Source organism: Belonocnema kinseyi, chromosome 5 (genome assembly GCF_010883055.1).
Source record: "Belonocnema kinseyi isolate 2016_QV_RU_SX_M_011 chromosome 5, B_treatae_v1, whole genome shotgun sequence".
Classification (NCBI taxonomy): domain Eukaryota; kingdom Metazoa; phylum Arthropoda; class Insecta; order Hymenoptera; family Cynipidae; genus Belonocnema; species Belonocnema kinseyi.
In genome coordinates, this window is record NC_046661.1 from 62,813,084 (window position 1) to 62,832,160 (window position 19,077).

The 19,077-nt window shown below is 33.6% G+C and overlaps 1 protein-coding gene across 6 annotated transcripts in view; it reads right to left on the reverse strand.

The window, feature by feature from the left end:
* Positions 1-343: 343 nt before the first annotated feature.
* The window catches only part of LOC117172735 (zinc finger protein ztf-16), a 202,389-nt gene continuing 183,655 nt past the window's right edge, over positions 344-19,077 (reverse strand). For 4 of the 6 annotated variants that reach the window (XM_033360909.1, XM_033360906.1, XM_033360908.1 and 1 more), the window contains 2 exons: positions 2,758-3,093; positions 565-1,012 (listed from right to left, as the gene is read on the reverse strand). In XM_033360909.1, the coding sequence (XP_033216800.1) occupies positions 565-1,012; positions 2,758-3,093 (784 nt within the window). Of the gene's footprint in view, positions 1,013-2,757; positions 3,094-19,077 lie in introns of all 6 variants that reach the window. The other 2 variants (XM_033360911.1, XM_033360907.1) reach the window with 2 other exon arrangements.

A 19,077-nucleotide genomic window follows, 5' to 3' on the forward strand; every position in this document is an offset into this window, starting at 1 on the left:
GGGGTGGAGGGAAACTTTTTGAATGATTATAGACTTTATATAACTTAAAAGTCCTTTTCTAAACAGTCCCTTCGTATTATAACAGATGAAATGGTCAATGAACGTTGATAAATGATTAAAAACGGAAGTGCGGTACGGAGTACCTTTAGCGTGTACTAATGTTACAGCTATCGCAGCGTGTAGCAGTGGGTTAAGTATATTCCAAAGGGTCAATTTCATAGTAGTCATCGAGAAGGGCGTGTGTGAGTAAACTTCTAGTAGATGACTCTTAAGAGCGTCTCTGTTAAACTGACATATAATAATAAAAATAATATTATTATTATTATCAAACTCCATATAATTTTAGAATTTACGGACTATACAATACACAATTTTTCATTCTTTGCGAGCGCAGCATTCATTGGTTCAATGTGGAAGAATAGCATGATATAAGTCTTATGGTGCCATTTAAAAATACAATCTTTTATAGATTAAAATAATATATTTCGAAAAAACTTCTTTCGTGTATAAAAATTTTACACAAATTGATAAAAAAAATATTTAAAGTGCCTTTTTGTTCCCTTATTACTGATGACTTTTGCTAAGCAAATGTGAATTAAACTGATAGAGATTACAACACTGTTCACCACAGATATTGCACTTCCATGGATTGCTTTCACTGTGACAACCTTTATGTAAAAAATATAAAGTTTGATCAGGAAAAGTTATTCTGCAGTGTGTACACTGCAACCCGCTCGAACGAGAATCTGGTCTAGTAGAAGACGGAGGTTCACCACGTAAATGTAGATTTGAAGATGAATTATTATTATTGTTATTATGACAATTATTCGACAATTTTCTGCGAAGATCATCTCTCAACAATGACTTTAGAGGAGAGACCTTTATTAAAGATTGCAACGGTAGATTACTGGAGGTTGCACCATTTTCATCTAGGCCATTACAGTTTGGTTCTTGTTTTATTGGAATAAGTGAAATTGATGGAGTGATGGTTTCATCTCCACCACTACTGTTTCTGTAACAAAAAAAACTAGTATGAAAATTGTCATGAAATATCCAAAACGTTTCAGAAACAAAATTCGCTTTTTTGAAGATAATCGCTGACTGGAAATCTCCAGACGACCAGTTAGTGAGACATTAGAAGTGCTGAGAAATGTAAAAAATGCAAAGCTCAGAGTAAAGGGCAATTATCAAGGATTGGAGTTTTGTAAGTAAATAGGATTAAGGAATAGGTTCAGGAATGTATTCCATTCAAATTCAACCTTCAGGTGAATTTAGTAAGGAAACCATCAATACAAGTAAAAGTGTTTTTTTTTTATTTTAATCAAAAACATTTTCTGCGACCCTTTACGGATTTATTGCTGTTCTATAATATTCCTTTCGAAGTTCAATTGATGCTTTTAACATAGAAGATTGATTACTGAAGTTAATTGTGAATTATTAGCTTTAGTGCAGAATCAAACTGGATTAATTGTGTGGAAAGTCTGTTCAAGGTTATTAGTGAAAGTACAAGAGAATTAATCACATAATTGCTGAAAACCTTTGCAATACTAATATAAATCTGAATTCTGTGGTTCTTGTGGAAAAGCGTACAAGGAAATCCTTCAAGGTTTCACATGTATTGAAGCCAATTTGAAATCCGAATGTTATCCCATCTTATCAGATTCACGTACATCAACTTGCGTTAACAAATTAATTGAAAAGATTTCTCTTCAGAAATTATTTACTTCCGAGCGCAATGATTCTTCCAGCTAACCAACACTAAGGTACAATATTAGATGGGAATATGCAAGCTGCCATTCTGGTTTCCCGCCAAATTCAAAATCGCTAAATTGATATCGAATTATATAAATACACTTACATGATATAGATTAATTATTTTTAAATTATATTAAAGCATTGTTATCAAAACATAAATTATAAATAAAATTACATGCGATATAATATATGAAATATTTAAATTCGACTATATGATTTTTTAATCCACACATTGGCCAGACCGTAGCACTTGCAAAAATTATGATTGCAAACGAAATTTTACTCAGTTTATAAATAGACGTGCACTAAAATTATAGTCATATGATTTTTCAAATAAATATTAACAAATAATAAAATAATAATTGAATATAGGTCAAACATTAATACAATACTTTTTCAAGAGTTTATTATGATAGGTATTTATATTTCACATCATACGTCCTTTTTATTTGCGTGGGTTAATGTGCGCGGTTCTGTAGAAAAACGGGTTCCTAATCTTACTTTCTTCTGGATCTAATTTCGCTTTAATATATCAAAAAAATGCTCATAGGCAATTTAATTACATTGAAACATAATATCCAGACCCCCTATATTTGAATTATATTGTGATAGTCATAAATATTAGTAATAACTTCGCATAATCTTGAATTTAAATTCGGTTTCCATTTGTCGCGTCTACAATTTATGATCTACATTGACAGTCTTTCACTTCGCCCTAGTGGAAAACGGTAAAGTTTAAATCCATCCTCGCTTCTATTTTTACAAAACGGAGCACTGCAGTAAACCATTTTTCTTATATTCTAAACTTAATTTTAATTAAACTATACGACATGCTTATCGCACTGTTTCCCGCGAACTGTCCAGGGACCAGAATGGCGGTTGCATATTCCTGTCTAATATAGTACCCTACCAACACCAGTGAAGTTGGCTAGAGGGAGAGAGAGACGGTATAGTGCGAAGTTAAAGGGAATAAATCATTGCGAGGCAATAAATTGCACTGACCTGTGAACAGCATTGGTGTTATTAGATCGGTGTTGGTGGCTACTGCTCGGAACATTGCTATTACTGTCGGCGCTTTGTGGACTACATGGGGTCTCCCCATTTAATAAAACCGGACTCTCATTATGTTGATTAATGGCTTGTTCTGGATAAGGGATCGAAATTTCAACGTGCGGCGTAAGAAAATGCATCGGTGGAGTTGCATTATCAGCCGATCGATTGCCAGTACTATCACCGCTATCAGACAAAGGGGCAGAATGCACAGCTTCCCCAGGAGAACAGCTGTTCAATATTGAAGTTGAATTATTTGGTCCTGGGTTATCCAAATCTATACCATGTCTAAAAACATATAACAAATCATTTCTATGTAATTTGACATATTTTCATGACAGAAAAAATACTAAAAAGTACTTCGGCATAATGCATACCGTCAACTGGAGGTGCTAGTCTCTACTCTGGGGCGAATCGCTATAATAATTTTTGTAAATCATCAAAGGCCTAATAATTCTATTTTCAAATTGGTCTTGTGCTCAATAGATCACACAGTATCTTTACCTTATCGTCTATATAAATAAATATATATTGATTTTTGTAATGTCAATGATGGGTTCTTAAATGGTATTTCAATAGACAATTCACAAAATAACAATTATAAATATATACAAGCATTTTCTTAAAGTTTAGTTAAAAAGCTAAATTGTATTTACAAGCCCTAGCTTTGCTGGTCGGCTAAGCTCTGACTACTCTCAGTGCTTGTCGACTACCTGACATTTCGCTATGTCTCTATCTTTATCTTACTTTTGGTAAAGTTTGTATGTCCTTCAAAATCGATTGTAATAAAAGTTTCATCTCAGTTGCAGAAAGAGCTCGTTATTCGTAAGACACACACAAACCATAGTCAGATATTTTTTGGTTCCCATAGACCTTCGCATTTAAGATGGGTCACTTGATTGAAATGACATAGTCGCCTACCTGATATTCATGCGCGTCTTTTCGATTTATATTAGTATTATCAATGTTACGACTCATTGATTTTTGAATCGGCTTTGGCACAGAGTGCAATCAAATCCTTATCATTTTTATTTGTCACGTTGACGCAAACCATACAAACCTTAACAACAAACTTATTGGGCTCCTTGCCCGTAGATACATTTACAATGTTATTCATAGAAAATTATGTTTTTGCTACACCTTTAGGCCATTCTCTACCAAAATCATGATCGCTCAATTTTCCCAACATAGGGTCTAGGACTTTGTTGACAATTTTATCCGCCTAATCGTTCGTGGAGAGCCAGTCGCAACCTTCTGGTGCTTGAAATCATATTCGTTTAAAAAGTCCTGACACTCGTGCGAAGTAAAAGACGTTCCTTCTTTGAGTTCATCCTTTATCGAAAATGTCAATGTGATCCACGTGTATTATTTCGAACGACTTATTACCTTTTTAGATCACCTTGACTTGCCATCGGCTTTACGAGAAGTCGGTTTTAACGCTGTGCATTTACAGCAATTTTATGTATGATAAAAGATTTTATTTTTCATATCCAGAAACGAATAGCTTCCTTGTAGCACTTCGGCTACTTTTTTTTTCATGGAGGTTGGCACATGCATCAAAACTATGTTACCATTATCCGCTTATCGAAAAACTACACCATTTCTTAGCTCATAAAATTTATCCTGCATGACCTCATTTTTCTTATGAATATCAACAATGCGGCTATCTTTATTTTGCGCAATTAATAGATTCGTTTCAAATAAATTTTCTTTAAGAATACTAATCATATTACATCTACTTAGCCTATCTACGTGAGTCATCTTCCTCCCCTCCCTATGCTCCGTCGTATATTTAAAGCTTTGGAGACTCATCACTCATCTAGATATTCGGGTTTAAAAACTTTTTTCTTTACGACCAATGTCAATGCGTTACATTCTCTATTTTGAATTCAATTCCATTGTTATACACTCGAAATCTTCGCAACGCATAAACAATGGCCAGCATTTCCAACTCAAAATTATGATAACGACTTTCAACTGCAGTCGCGCGTTTCGAAAAATAAAAGACCTGAATGTAATTAAAATCTTTTTTTCGATATATGAGAATTTCACCGAATCCATGAGAGCTTGCATCACAATGCACAATACAGCTTCAATACGTTTAGCTGCTGGACCAATACCGTCCTCATAAATATCATAACCCAAAAATGCAATATTAGTGCAAGAAAATTCGCATTTATCGAGGCGAGGTTGCTCAATCACTTGTGTAGCTACTAGTAAATCGTCCATATACACCATAACTTCACTGTAATTAATTAAGTTCTTAAATACACTATTGACGAAGTTTCGAAATCGGGAAGGTGTAATTTTCAGAGAAAATGGCATGTATAAAAATTCGTATTGGTCAAAAGTAGTGACGAAAGATGTGTACTTCTGTGACTCCCCCGCAATCGAAATATGGTGAAACCCATCTTTAATATTTAACCTTGAAAAAAACTTCTTATCATTCAAAACGCCAATTTCATGGTCAATCAAAGACAATACATAATTATCTTTTATGATGTACTTGTTTAATGTACTATAATCTACGCACATACGTGTTTCACCATTTTCATTTTTTATAAGAACAATAGGTGATACATGCATATGCATATTCGCTTATTTTATACGATTTAAATCAATTAATCATTCTAAAATAGTTTTTAAATCATTTTTATCAGCAGAAGACAATCTTCTAGGGTCAAACTGGAAGGGAGTATGCTTTTTTCATATTATTTCCAATTCTGCTTCAGCCTTGGATTTTTCGGACATATCAGGAATAAGATATTTCTCGATATATATCTCGATCTGGTGTAGAAAATACCTTGGTAATTTTGAGGCATTCGGGTTTTTGAAATGTTACCGCGTCAGTGTCACTATTCAAAATTTCTTGAACGGCTTAATCAATACTTTCACCTCACTGAATTATTATTTTCATAAATTTTCTGGAATACATCAGGATTCACACATTTTATTTTTATGTTCTCATCTCGGAAAATCCCTGAAAGTGTGTTCTTGTCGCTTTCACTGTAAATCCTTTTTTCCAAATTTTATACAGAAAGATTTTTTTAAACAATAGGCCTGATCGTAGACACAAAGGTGGAAAGCAATCACACACTAAACACTCGAGTGATCCGTTACCCGTTAGTCAAGTTCAAATTCGAGAGTGTTTTTCTACAAAGTTACCGAACATTTTGAATTTTTTTGACTCAATTTACTAAAACGCGACAAATACCATCTCACTTCTGAGACTCTAATATCAAGAATGGGAACTTGCGTAGTATTTCCACGGACCATTCACAAAATAAAAATTGAAAATATATACAAGCATTCATTAAAAGTTTAGTTAAAAAGTCAAATTGTATTTACAAATGCTAGCTTTCCTGGTTGGCTAAGCTCTGACTGCTCTCAGTCACTACACAATCTTGTATATGTATCTCGCAAGACGGAATTTCAAAATAACGAAACTATTGACGATTGTAGCCATTCCAAAGATAAATAAAATCCTTCGCAATCATGGTTTTTTGATACCACGTTTATACGTTATTAACAAATAACCTAAAACCAAAGATTCCGGGGCTAATCGCTACAGCTGAAATACATTTTAAATAAATTTAAAAAACGTTTTACATTAGCGAATAACGCTACCAAAAATATAAGGATAGTAATTTTTGTTTATACTCATATAGTCATATAGTCAATAATAACTAATCAATGTAAAAATAAAATACGGGTTATATTCATACAATATAGCTAATTTTTGTTTCTTTCCCTATTAATATCTTTCATTAATTCCATATAAAGATATTTTAGTAACCATTTATATTGTTAATATAAATATTTAATAAAAAAGTTGAGTTGTCTCTAATTCTTGATTTTTTCTTCCTTTACATATGATAGATGAATTTAGTTTTGTACTAATTTGAGTACAAGACATAGAAACATGTAACAGTACTTAGTCATAATCATGGAAAACATTTTCAGGGGCTTTAAATAAGTCAAAAACTTTAAGTATAGCATTTCGCCCCATCACAAGATGATTTGCTACAAGTAACTTTTATCTTAATGCATTTATTAACAAGTTTTATTTTTACAAATATCTTTGGACCATTTGCTTTTAGGTCATAAAGAACTCATCTTAACAGCTACTAAAAACGTGAGACAATGTAGGCACTTTCTACATCATGTCTAAGTCACGTTTCGTGCAAAACTTTATCGATTCGCCCCAGTTAACTGTGCGAAATGGTGGCAGCTCATAACCAGGTAAGGACGAGTTTTTCTGAAACTTTTTTTTGTATAGAAACTTCTTTAAAATCGAATATTATAGTATTATTAAAAAACTGTTTCTAAAACATTTGGAGGGTTTTTACATTCTGTAAAATAGAATTCGATTTTTGTAGAAAGACAATGATACACTTCCAAGCTAATATATTGTTGAATGAACGCCAAAAAGTTTGATCAGAAAAGAAAAAAAACTGAATAACTTTTTTCATAATTTTTCATAAATATAACTGGAAGGTCCTTTGCAATCAAACATTTTTGGCATCGATTCAACAATACATCAGTTTGAAAGCATATTCTTGTTTTTTCTCTTAATCATGAATTCTACTATATACGTTTTTTGTTACACTCTCTCGTAAAAATTTGCCAATTTGTCGCTTACCGCGTTGTGCCTTACCATCCCTTGCGTAAGATTAAATGGAGAACTCTCTGGACTTTTAAACCTAATGTCCTTTACATGTAGTAGGCAGCAGCAATACTTACGCTAAGCCTGGTAATTTTTTGTAACTTTCATTGGACAAGCTGGAAAAGAAATTGGTTTTCCACCAATCCCAGACCATCGCCAGTTTTACACCATTTATACTTTCGCGTACGTTTGATGAACACTCTTTTAAATTTATGGTAAAATAATTTACTCATATTGAGTTAATTGAAGTGAAATTCCGTTTCCGCCATGAAAGTTTTAGGTAGCGGTGATTGTGTGATACCGATTTTGGTGGAATTATAGTGAACTTTGAGGTGAGTTGATCGAGTGTGTAAAAAATTCTCTGAGTAAACGATTGTTTGCTAGAAGGTAAGTGATATTTTCTGAGATTATGACTGATTTCGGTGCGATGGAGGATCAGTTTAACTGACGTGAGGAACAGGATGGGGTGAATGGTACACTCGAATAGTGGTGCCAGGTTAAGGTAGGGAGAACGAAGCACGGAAGAAAGTCAGCGAGAGAAAGTTTGGAGACTCTGAGTAAGGTACGGCAGCAGCGTTCGGTAGCAGTGACGGCAGAGTTTACGTAGGATACGAAGGTCGATGCAGACAAAGGTTATTTGAAGTCGGTTGAATTGATAACTGGGAAAGCGAAAGCAAAAAGGAAAGGGATTAAGATGAAAAATTGAGGATAACGAGTTTAGGTTCAATCGGGAGTTCATTAGATGGAAGAGAGATAGAGCGGATAAAGATTGAGTTAGAGAGATAGCAATATAAAGTCATGAGAAAGGTTCAAAATGATAATAAAATATAAAATAAATCAATGAAAGACGGCAAGCGGAAGAAGATGATAGAAGAAAAGAAATTAGAATAAGAGATGACAGAATTAAAAAAAAAGATGAGAAAATGCACAGAAATTATGAAAAAAATGGAAAACCCATGCAGACTTTTGAAAGAAGAGTAAAAAAGTAGGAAGAGCTGAATAAGAAAGAGAGGTAGAAAATAGTCGGGGTTTATGAGAAAGGTGATGATATTCAGGGGGAATCAGATGAGATAACAGAAGTAATGCCAGGACATTAGTTTCATAATGAGGAAGAAATATGAAACTTTAATTTGCTTTGAAAAATTAAGAGTTTTAAGTTAAAAAATTGTAAAACAGTCCACATTATTTTATTGAATTACTAAAATTTGACAGAAAAAAAAACAAAAAGGAATTTTAACAGAAGTATTGAACGACGCATTTATATATAAATATCTTTACTTCTGCCAGAAAAGGGACTCAATTTTCAAACCGATCACTTTGACTAATACAAACATCAGAAAGCGTCACGTGCTTCAAGAAATTTCACGTATCTAAGTAAGTAATATGCAAATCATAGGAAATATTTCCAAAATTCACTTCCAATTTTTGAGAGAATAATACGAAAATACAATATAAAAAAAACCTGAAAAATGAAATTCACAAAAATGATAAATTAAACAATGATACATAGCAAAACTATGTTTCTTTGTCTTATATTTCTATTCAATCAAGTATTCTGAAATAATAAAGATAATTAGTATTGTTATTATAGAATAAGGAAGGGCAATAACTAACCACAACTCTGCGGTAAAACCTATTGTGCTATTGTACTATACCGAGAAAATAATACCTCAGCTATTTGTTCCTGAGGAACGCCAGTGCATCACATGCGATATGAATTTTTCTTCTATCTATTTTTAAGAGCTCTGCTGGTCGCTACTAGTTTTTTGTACTTGTTTTCCAGGTGCTCATTCCATAACAGTTTTTAATCTAGAATGACTCTTGGATATTAAGCTTGTTCTTTAATTTTCAGTTTTCGTCCTCGTGGTTTTAGTGTACTCGGGTTACCCACTGATACCGCCTGGTGAAAACAACTACGTCCTTCTTACACAGATTGACCGATAATCCAGTCTTCTTGCAGCAGGGATCAATTATCCTCCTTGCTCGCTGCATTACTCGGAAGAGCGCATCCAAATGGCGGCCGCGAACGATGATCAGCATTTCGTCTACGTGGCTTATAACATGGTAGACCTCGGTCTTGAATAGGTGAAGCAGTTCATCTACTACAATGCACCACAGCAGAGATGATAAAACGCTTTCCTGCGGACATCCCGAATGAACAAATCTACATAAAGTGGTATCCCCCTTTGTCGTTGTAAGGTTCCTGTTGGATAACATATGGCAGGTCCATTCCATGACCGTAGCCCACCCTAAGCCGGAATTGGTCGAAATAAAAAGTTTTATATCACTGTCAAAAATTCATGTATTTAAAAAAATCCAACGTAGTTTTAAAGTTTGAGCCAATACCTTTCAAATGAAAAATTGAGTTTTTAATAGTAAAAAAAAACAATCCTTTTTTTCAATTGTTCTTTGCTCATAAAAAAACGTGTGTAATTTTGTAAGGAACTTGTAAAGTTTAGAAAAATCCAGATCAAATAGATGCGTACTTGTATTTTCTTCAAAATGAGCCCAAGATGACATTTTCTATTGAGCCGTTTTACAGTTGTAACACTATTTTCTCATCGCTAAATATCTCGGAATTTATGCATTATAGAAAAAATTTAAATATAATAATTTTAAAGAATGACAAAAAATGAAAAAGAGTGTTTTTTCCAAAAAAAATTGTCATAATTTCAAAACGGCTGAATGAAAAATGTCATCCTGGGATCTTTTGAAAGAAAATACAAATATTCATGTAAATGGTATAGGTTCAAACTTTAAAACCACGTTGGATTTTTTAATACATGAATTTTTGACAGAGATATAATACTTTTTATTATGACCAATTTCGACTCATAATGGGCAGTACTCGTTGACCGGGAGTGTATTGTTGAAGACTCCTTCGATATCCGCGAAGGTTCCAATCGCGCAGCCTTTCTGTTTTGGTTGTCCTTCGATTAGATTTACTGTTCCTCTCCGGGTCGTCACGGTCGGGTGACCAGCCCTGTAAGCGTGTTGATCCTCGTGGACTGGTTTCTCCGGCCTACTATTAGAAGACTAAATATATGCCACCTGGACCAGGAGACTTGTAAGGACTGAAAGATTCAAGGCAGACCAGACCCTGCACGAAGGGGGGGGGGGGCTACAATCTCGTGGACCAGCCAGTATTTCAGAACCAGTTGAGGAGAATGTGCCTTGATCAGGTGAGCATCCGGGTTTCGAGAGAACAGCGTTGACTGTCTAGCTGGCACTACTCCTTTCTCAATGTTTGTGCAAAAGGTCGTCTAACATAATTGCTTCGCCTCACGCATTGCACCCCTCTATTCATCCCTGACCGTCGTAAATGATGTCCATTGTTCATCCGTAAGAGTACTGGCACGTCTAAACATCTCTCTGGTTTCTCTGTGAAGCTCTTCGAGTTTTCTCTTCCACCTGCCTTTTCCAGGGTGTCACCATCAGATCTAAAGGGAGAAAATTCTCGGCAACATAAATCTGGAGAAGGTAACAAAGCAAGTTACCGAACGTTACCGAGAATGCGAGAATTTAACGGGAATTTACGAGAATTAAAGAAAAGATTAATATTTACTTTTATGTTTTTTAAAATTATATTAAGTTTATATTCAATGTATTTAATCCGATATAATAATAAACAAGAGGAGTTAAAATTATTTTGTAGTTTTATGCAGAGTAAAATCCACATTTTTCAGAGTAGAATTTTATTTATTGGTTATATATATTCTTTTAAACATTGATCAACTTTATTAAATTTTAGTTTATAACAAGTTTTAAGTACAATTTTACATTTCTTGAAAACTAAAATTTTTTGAATCAACAAAACTAAATTAGTTAACGGGAAAAAGTCAGTACAGAAGAGCACTGGCTGTCTCAGATTCCGACACTTTAACTTGAGTTGCACAATTGCGTTTCCAAATACTGCACGGAGAAAAATGAATGGTACAATTTAAATAGCCAGTCCGTTCTTCTAAAAGGTCTAAATAGTCGTAAGAGTAAATGACCCGTCGCGGAGGGCGAACCTGATTAGTAACCGTTAGCGTATATTTAAAATGATTCAATTTGTAAGTCAGATGTTCACAACAAATAATAAATGTAAAAAGCATAAGAATTTTAGGAATTATTGTAAATTAAAAAAATATATAATTGCTTATTACATTTAATCATTATAAATATGGCGCGCCAACCTTAACGAATCCGGTTGTCGACATGATGTATGCATCGTGGTACAGATCATTTTCAGAGTGAGTGAATGTCATTAGGGGTGGCGTTCTATGAGTCCGGAATGCGTTGCGTTTTGAATATTGCGTTAAATCACTAACCAGTGTCAGCTAGTGTCTAGAGAGTGTGTAGTTTGTGTACCGACCCTAATTATTTTCTGATGGTGTCGTTTCGCGGTCCGCGCGTTCATTCAGTGTTTTGTTTACGCTTGTTCCAAGCGTTACCTAACTTTTTAAGTGAACTTGTATTACGTTATTTTTTAACAATAACAAATTATAATTTACTTGGCCAAGGTCCCACAAAATTTAACAGGAACAGTAATTTTACACGCCTGTGCACAAAAAATTTATAAAAATGTCTGCTAGACATTTTAATCTGAAAGATTTTCTAAAAAAGGCTTGCATAGTGACTGCTTTATTACTGAAAGCAACATTCATTTATAAAAAAATTGTACAAAAAGACATATCTGTTGATGATGGAGAAAGACGCATTACCTGTGCGTTAATTTGTTTTCCCATTGTCCCATGTTTGCGTTTCGCCGCAGATGACGTCAGTTTCGTACTTTTATGACTAATGTGGGAGAATCTTTAGGCGAATCTTATGGAAGATACGTTTTCCTATTTGATCCTGCATTGCATTCATGATACAATCTGCGTTTAAACGCATGCATGGGACAATGGCAAAAAATGTTACGCACTGACAATACGTAAAACGAAAGTGACGGGAAGATAGTTGATTTGAAAATGCAAAACAAATGCAAGGATAGTACATAAAAGGTATTTTTTATCGATGCATACATTTTCCTTACTTTCTTTCAGAATTATATATTCATATGTTTAAGATGAAATGAACAACTTATAACCTTAATGATCCGGGACTTTTGATTCGCTTCTGCCAAGGGTTTTCCAAACGACTCAACTTCTGCCATTTTTTCACCGCTCTTAGTTGAAACCTGAAGAATGTTTTTAAACAAATGTGACGCGGCCACCTTATTAATTTTTTTCTCAGATTTTACACCGTGGAAAACCGGCTGCCATTTTCAAACACAAAAGTTGCAGACTGGCAGAGTAGCCATTTCATGATGTATTAATATTTTTCTTACAACTTTCGAACATTGACCTTGGGCACCGAATGGAGGCTGTTTTATGTAGCTAGCCCTTGGACTAATACGAGTGCACATACGCACCGCGCTTGTGGGTGAAACTTTGTGCGGGGCAAATGAGGGAGAACGTACGTTTTAGTTCTCAGTCGGGCAAGCTCGTGAGTGCTCTGTGAAACTTGTCCCAATCACCCATGATATTTTTGTAACGATTTACGGAAGTAAAAGTGATGAACGGTTTTAGACTTGTCATATAGAGTTCGTCAATTCTCTCTCAAAATTTCCAGATTATTTACGAAAATACGTCGATGTCCTATTAATTTTTCTCATATCGGAGACCTAGCTACTAATTCGTGACTTTTTTACGTATACATTTTTTCCGTCTAGAAAGGGAATGAAATGTATCGTTTTAATCAAAAACTATTAAAAGTAACCAACCAAAAGAGAAACATGAACACGCGGCACGACGCCATCAGAAAATGATTAGGGTCGGTACACATGCTACACACTCTATAGACACTAGTTAACACTAGCCCTGAAGAGGGCCCATATATGGAGCCAAAACGTCTGATGAAAATATAAAATCTTCTTCATCATTTACGGACCCCAAAGCCACAAAACCAAAAAACGAATTTTTTATTGATGGTCGCAAAAAACCACGCACAATTTATTTAGAATCTCCATATTTCAGAAGCAAATTTTTTTAAGTGTAAAATAAATAGTTTACTATGTGAAACCGATTATCGAATCCCATGATATTTGAACTTATAAATTATCAAATGATTTACTTGGAAATGTTTCATCTTTTCCAATCAAACTTATTTTCTGATAAGTTAACACTACAATATCTTGACAGCTGGGTTTTTATCTTTTGCTTAGACTGAAAATTAAAGTTGTTATCGTAATCCGCGACCGAGTCTGTTCCAATTCTAGCTTCCCGTTGCTTTGACATTCTTTACTCCTAGATTCTATTTCTGGAAAGTGAATAATTTTTTCCATTCATACATTTTTTCAATTCGGAAATACTTTAGCTCAACACATCAAATGTTAAATAACAAAACTTTACGTATAAGATGACGTACTCTCTCGTGATTTTCGCAAGTAGCAACTTCCTAGCTTTGCTTGGAAAAGAGCAAGGATATCAGGCTGTAATTCTGTTAACGCAAGTCTCATCAATGACGAAAGAGTTTTCTCACATAATCAAGTACTTTCTTCAGATTTTACGTAGTTCACTATCGAGAAAGAACTTTTGCATTGATATGTGGATCCAAACAAGGCTAGTATTCGTAGATCAATCATTTTCAATTGCGGATAGTCTTCTCCTGGCAATAAACTAAATAATTGTTCCCCGTGCACAACTTTTTTTAACTTAAAACGAGGATCTATAGAGAGTATCTGTAATTCAGATGTCAAATCTTCTTTGTGATCATCGATGTTAACTCCTAGCGGAGCATTTAATAATTTCAGATGAGGTTTATTAACATCAATGTCTTTAAATCTGTCCTGGAATTATTTTTCAACGTTCATTAAATCTGGAACAAATCGCACAAAACTGAAATTTGGGAATTCCCTGCTGAGTTCATTGCAACTTGGGAAATATTTAAGATCGTTTTTTTTTTCAACCAAAGCATAAAATCTGTGATCGCACTACGAAGGCTATTGATGTGTTGCATCAAAACTGGAAGAATCTGCTTCTTTATTTGCATTTGCGAAGTAAGAAAATTTTAATATGCTGTAATATCTGTTAGAAATGTAAGTTCACAAAAATTAGGATCTTCAAATTTTCTTTAAAGTTTTCGGATTTTTTGTCGTGAACGTGATTATTAATAAGTGCAGGAATTAATTTTCTTAATGCGAAAAAAAAGTGATTACCACCTCTGATCAAATTGGTTACCTGCATCACTAGACTCTTGGTATTCTTTGATCGCATTGCTTTTCCCGCGAGGCTTCTTGCTGAATAAGGAAATGGATCAATATGGATGATAAACCGTCTTTGTCTCTCAGTAAACCCCACAAACCGTTTATATGGACTGGCATGTATCTTGCTTCACCAGTAGCAGTGGTGAATTACTGTTGTAAATACATGTACACATCAATACCCTTCGTAGTTTTCAGTAAAGGTACAATATCTAGAAATTCTTCACCTTTTCCCTAAGCTGACAAGAAATTTCTACTATTCATCGGGCAACGGACGCTGGCGAAAGCGCACAATTTTTTATTATACTGCCTTCAGTGAAGTATCCTTTGGTTCGGCCTATTTCGAAAGAAACAGCATACGATGCTGCGAGACTTTAGCGTTTCATTTCGAAAGAATCGCAGCTTTTTGGAACTCCGGCAAATGTAGAATTTCCTTCATTCGATAACGAACGGAATGAGCTGGAAAAGGACGATATTGATGGAAATGAAGATGAGGATGGTCCCGAAATTGAGGTTGCAGACGAATGTGTATCTTGTGAATACTGTAAATGTGGCTGCGATAATGACAATGCTGATGAAGATATTTGCAGGGATGAGGTCGGAGCAATAAAAATCGGAACCGTTACGGAAACATCTTGATCTTCGGGACTCGCAATTCTAGGAATTTCAAAAGACTTAGCTGAGAGGGATGACGATGACGTTGATGGCAATTCTGGGGATGATGATAATAATGAACATGAAGCTTCTTATGTCTGTGTATTTAACAGGAAAAAACTCTTTTGCAAAAGAAGTCTCTCCCAGCGCTCGTCCTCGTTTTGCAATAATGTGTCATGACTCATTTGCGCTTTTAGGTAATGTGTTTGAGCATTGTGAACCCTGTTATCTCTCTTTTTACATAGCAGGCATTCAAATTCTATATGATCCTTTTTTTAGCATCACGGAGAGTTACAAAGAAGAATTTTATCTAATTCGAGTTATCATCACTCTTCATTTTTACGTTAGTCCAACGTGGCATTTTGATTTTCGTAGTTACATTGTGAAGCTGCAATAATGAATGTAGATGCATAAGATTCAACATTCATACAATGTTCTGTAAATGTAAAAGAAATTCAGCACCATGTCATCATAAAATGTAAGAATCCAAAAATACGCTAGACGCAAAAATGATCAAATTTCGAAACACCAAAATTAGGACTAAATTCTGCTAGAAAAAATCAGGCTCTTTCCCCTCTAAGAAAATGTAAAAATATAAAATAAATTGGCCCCTCACTTCCAAGATTACGATTTTTTTAGGGTTTTAACATTCTTTTGAATATTTCTACAGTTACTGATAACTTTTAGAAATAGTTCCGGCGTATAAATACTCTAAAAATGGATTTTTCGAAATTGGGGGCTAAGTTCACGGCCCCTCGCAGTTTTTGAAAAATAATTTTTTTTCAGAGATTTGGATAGATTAGCATAGTTCTAGAGTTCATGATACTTATTGGAAATAGTTACCAAAAATTAGACCAAAAACTTGAAAACTCGAAAGCTATACAATTTTGAAAATTCCAAAATTTTAGAGAAATTCTTTGAAAGAGTTCAAGAATTTCTGATCAGACTTCTGGTAGCCCCTTGAAGAGTCCTACAAAAAAATATAGTAACATTTTTCGATTGAATCAAACTCCAAAAACCTACAACACACAGTCTTTTTCCTTGCTAAAATTTTTGCATAAAACCAACTGTTGCTAGTATATTAAAACTGAAAATGTTCAACGCAAAAAATATGCAAGAGCCAAAAATGACAAAATTTCGAAAAATATAAATTAGTACGTAGTTCTGCTCGTCAAATGTAATATGTTTCCCCCTAAGAAAATTAAGTGAAAGCAACTGATGCCATATTAAAACCGAAAATGTAAAACTATTGTATTCCTTACGTACCGGGCGGGCAGAGTTATTTATATTACATGGCTACAACCAAACCGATTCCTTTTTTAGAATTTTCTTCAAATTATTAACACTTTTGTTTGATTTATGAAATTTCTCATTATGCAAATTAATAATTGTAACTTATATACTAATATACTACTTTGAAGTTGAATTAAAAAATGTTGTCTGTTTTGGCGTTTCTCATTCCAATTACGAGATACGTTACATTCATTCCAATTTTAAACTTCTAAAAGAAAAAGTTAGCTATCTGAAATAATCGAAATCTGTAGATTCTGAATTTATATATTTCTCGTAGATAATTTCAAAATTTTACAAATTGTAAATTTTTATTTTTAATCCTTTTCAGCTGGTCTACTTGGTAGCCTAGTCGCATTGGCATAGGCACGCCGATTTTCACTAACACTATAATATACACTACTAACAAACCTTTTTAAAGACCTCATTGACTAGATTTATTGGGTGAAAATAGCCTTTTAATAATTTAATTACAACAAAAAATGCTGCTATTGCAATCTGAAAAAAATAAAATAAAAATTCCGGACAAAAATAAAAAAGTTAAAAGAAAAATGAGAAGACAACCAAACACATCCCCTTCCTTCTTTTTTTCTTTCTTTAGTCTTTTTTTATTTTTAATATTATCAAACTACAATAAAAGAACATTGAAAATAAAAAAAAAAAAAATAACAAGAGCATTATCAAATTTTCGGTACTCATACAGTACCCGTATCAAGGCAAGAAAAATGTAAACAGGTAGAAATTGACAGCAACGAAGAACCGGTGCTCTCCCTTTGATATCTGAGATCAATGTGTTATAAACAAAATAGAAATATCTGTCATCATTACATCAGAAATAAAGAAAGTAAAAAAAAATTCATGAAACAAAACCGTTAAATGTAATAAATCATATTAGCATAACTTTTTGTTTAATTTATTCAAATCGGTTTTTAAATTAAAAGATAACTTTTTTTTGTTTTTTAATATAAAGCTCCAAATCTTCCATAACTAGTTTTGCCATCGGGGACCGTTTTTTGAATGATTATTTTTCTGAATTCCCAACTATTTTTAATGTTGTGTTTTAAAGTTAAGATAGAATATTTGAGAATAAAATTTCAAAAAGATTTTATCAAAGGGATCGTTTTTATCACGAACTCAACTTATTTTAAATTTAATTAATCTTTTTACAGACAGAAGTTTGGTACTCACATTGGTTCAGTAATTTCTCCGATTTTAACAGAAATAAATATAAAACATTTGGAGATTTCTGGTTTCAAGAAATTAGATTTTGTTTTGCCTTTTTGTTTTTGGTATGTCGACGATACCTTATTATGTGTTCCTATAGTAAAGTTACAGGTGGTCATTGATGCTTTTAACAGTTTTCATCCAAAACTTCAATTTACTCATGAAGAGTAGGATAATAGAATCAGTTTTTTAGACACAGAAGTGATTAGGGGTCCGGATGGTAATATTATTACCAATTGGTATAGAAAAAGTACATATTCAGGTAGCTCATCCTTTTCAAAACAAAATTGAATTAATCAAAAACTTAGTTGACAGAGCTCTAGGTTTGTCCCATTTTTCATTTCACACAGGAAGTTTGAATATTGTTAGGAATTACGTTTTCTAAATAATTACCCACAAAATTTAAATGAGGAACATTTTACAATTAGAATTCAACAAATCAAAAACAAACAGCGTAATATTTTGCCCAGAGATAATCAGATAGAATTAAAGGAATATAGTTTGTTTAATAATTTTTTCTTCATTTTTTGTCAATTTTCTAAAAATATTGAACTTATGTTGGAAAAGTTTAAAATTCATACTATTTACCGTACACGATTTAAAATGGATTCAATAATAAATTTTTGGAAAGATCCTATAGATAATTTTGAAAAAGGTGGTGATGTCTACAAGGTCACTTGCAGGATCAGTAAGATGAAGTACGTGGGACAGACTGCCAGACTTCTCAATACTAGGATAGACGAACACAAAAGTAATATTCGTTTAAAACGCTGTTATAAGTGTTCTGGCCAGACATACAAAGAAATTGGTTGATGTTGACCATGAGTTTGAGTGGGATAATGTTAAAATTTTGAATAGTGAAAGTAATGAGAGAAAGAGAGAATTCATGGAAATTCTTTATATTAAAAAACAACAAGAAATTATCTATTAATTTAAAAACTGATTTGAATAAATTAAACAAAAGTAATGTTAATATGATTAATTACATTTGTTGACGACCCTGATAAGTGGGATGATTGTTGTTGCGGCTGAGGGGTTGATGGCTCTTCCAGGCTATGAAAGGGAAAAAGGTTGACCTGAATCGAAAGCGATAAACATGAAAAGGAAAGTCTGTTTTTGGGCAAGGAGATGAAAGAAAAGGAGAGGTCAGTGTGTCGTGACGACGAATCGAGTCAGGTGGTACTAAAGGAATTTCAGGAGGATTATTATT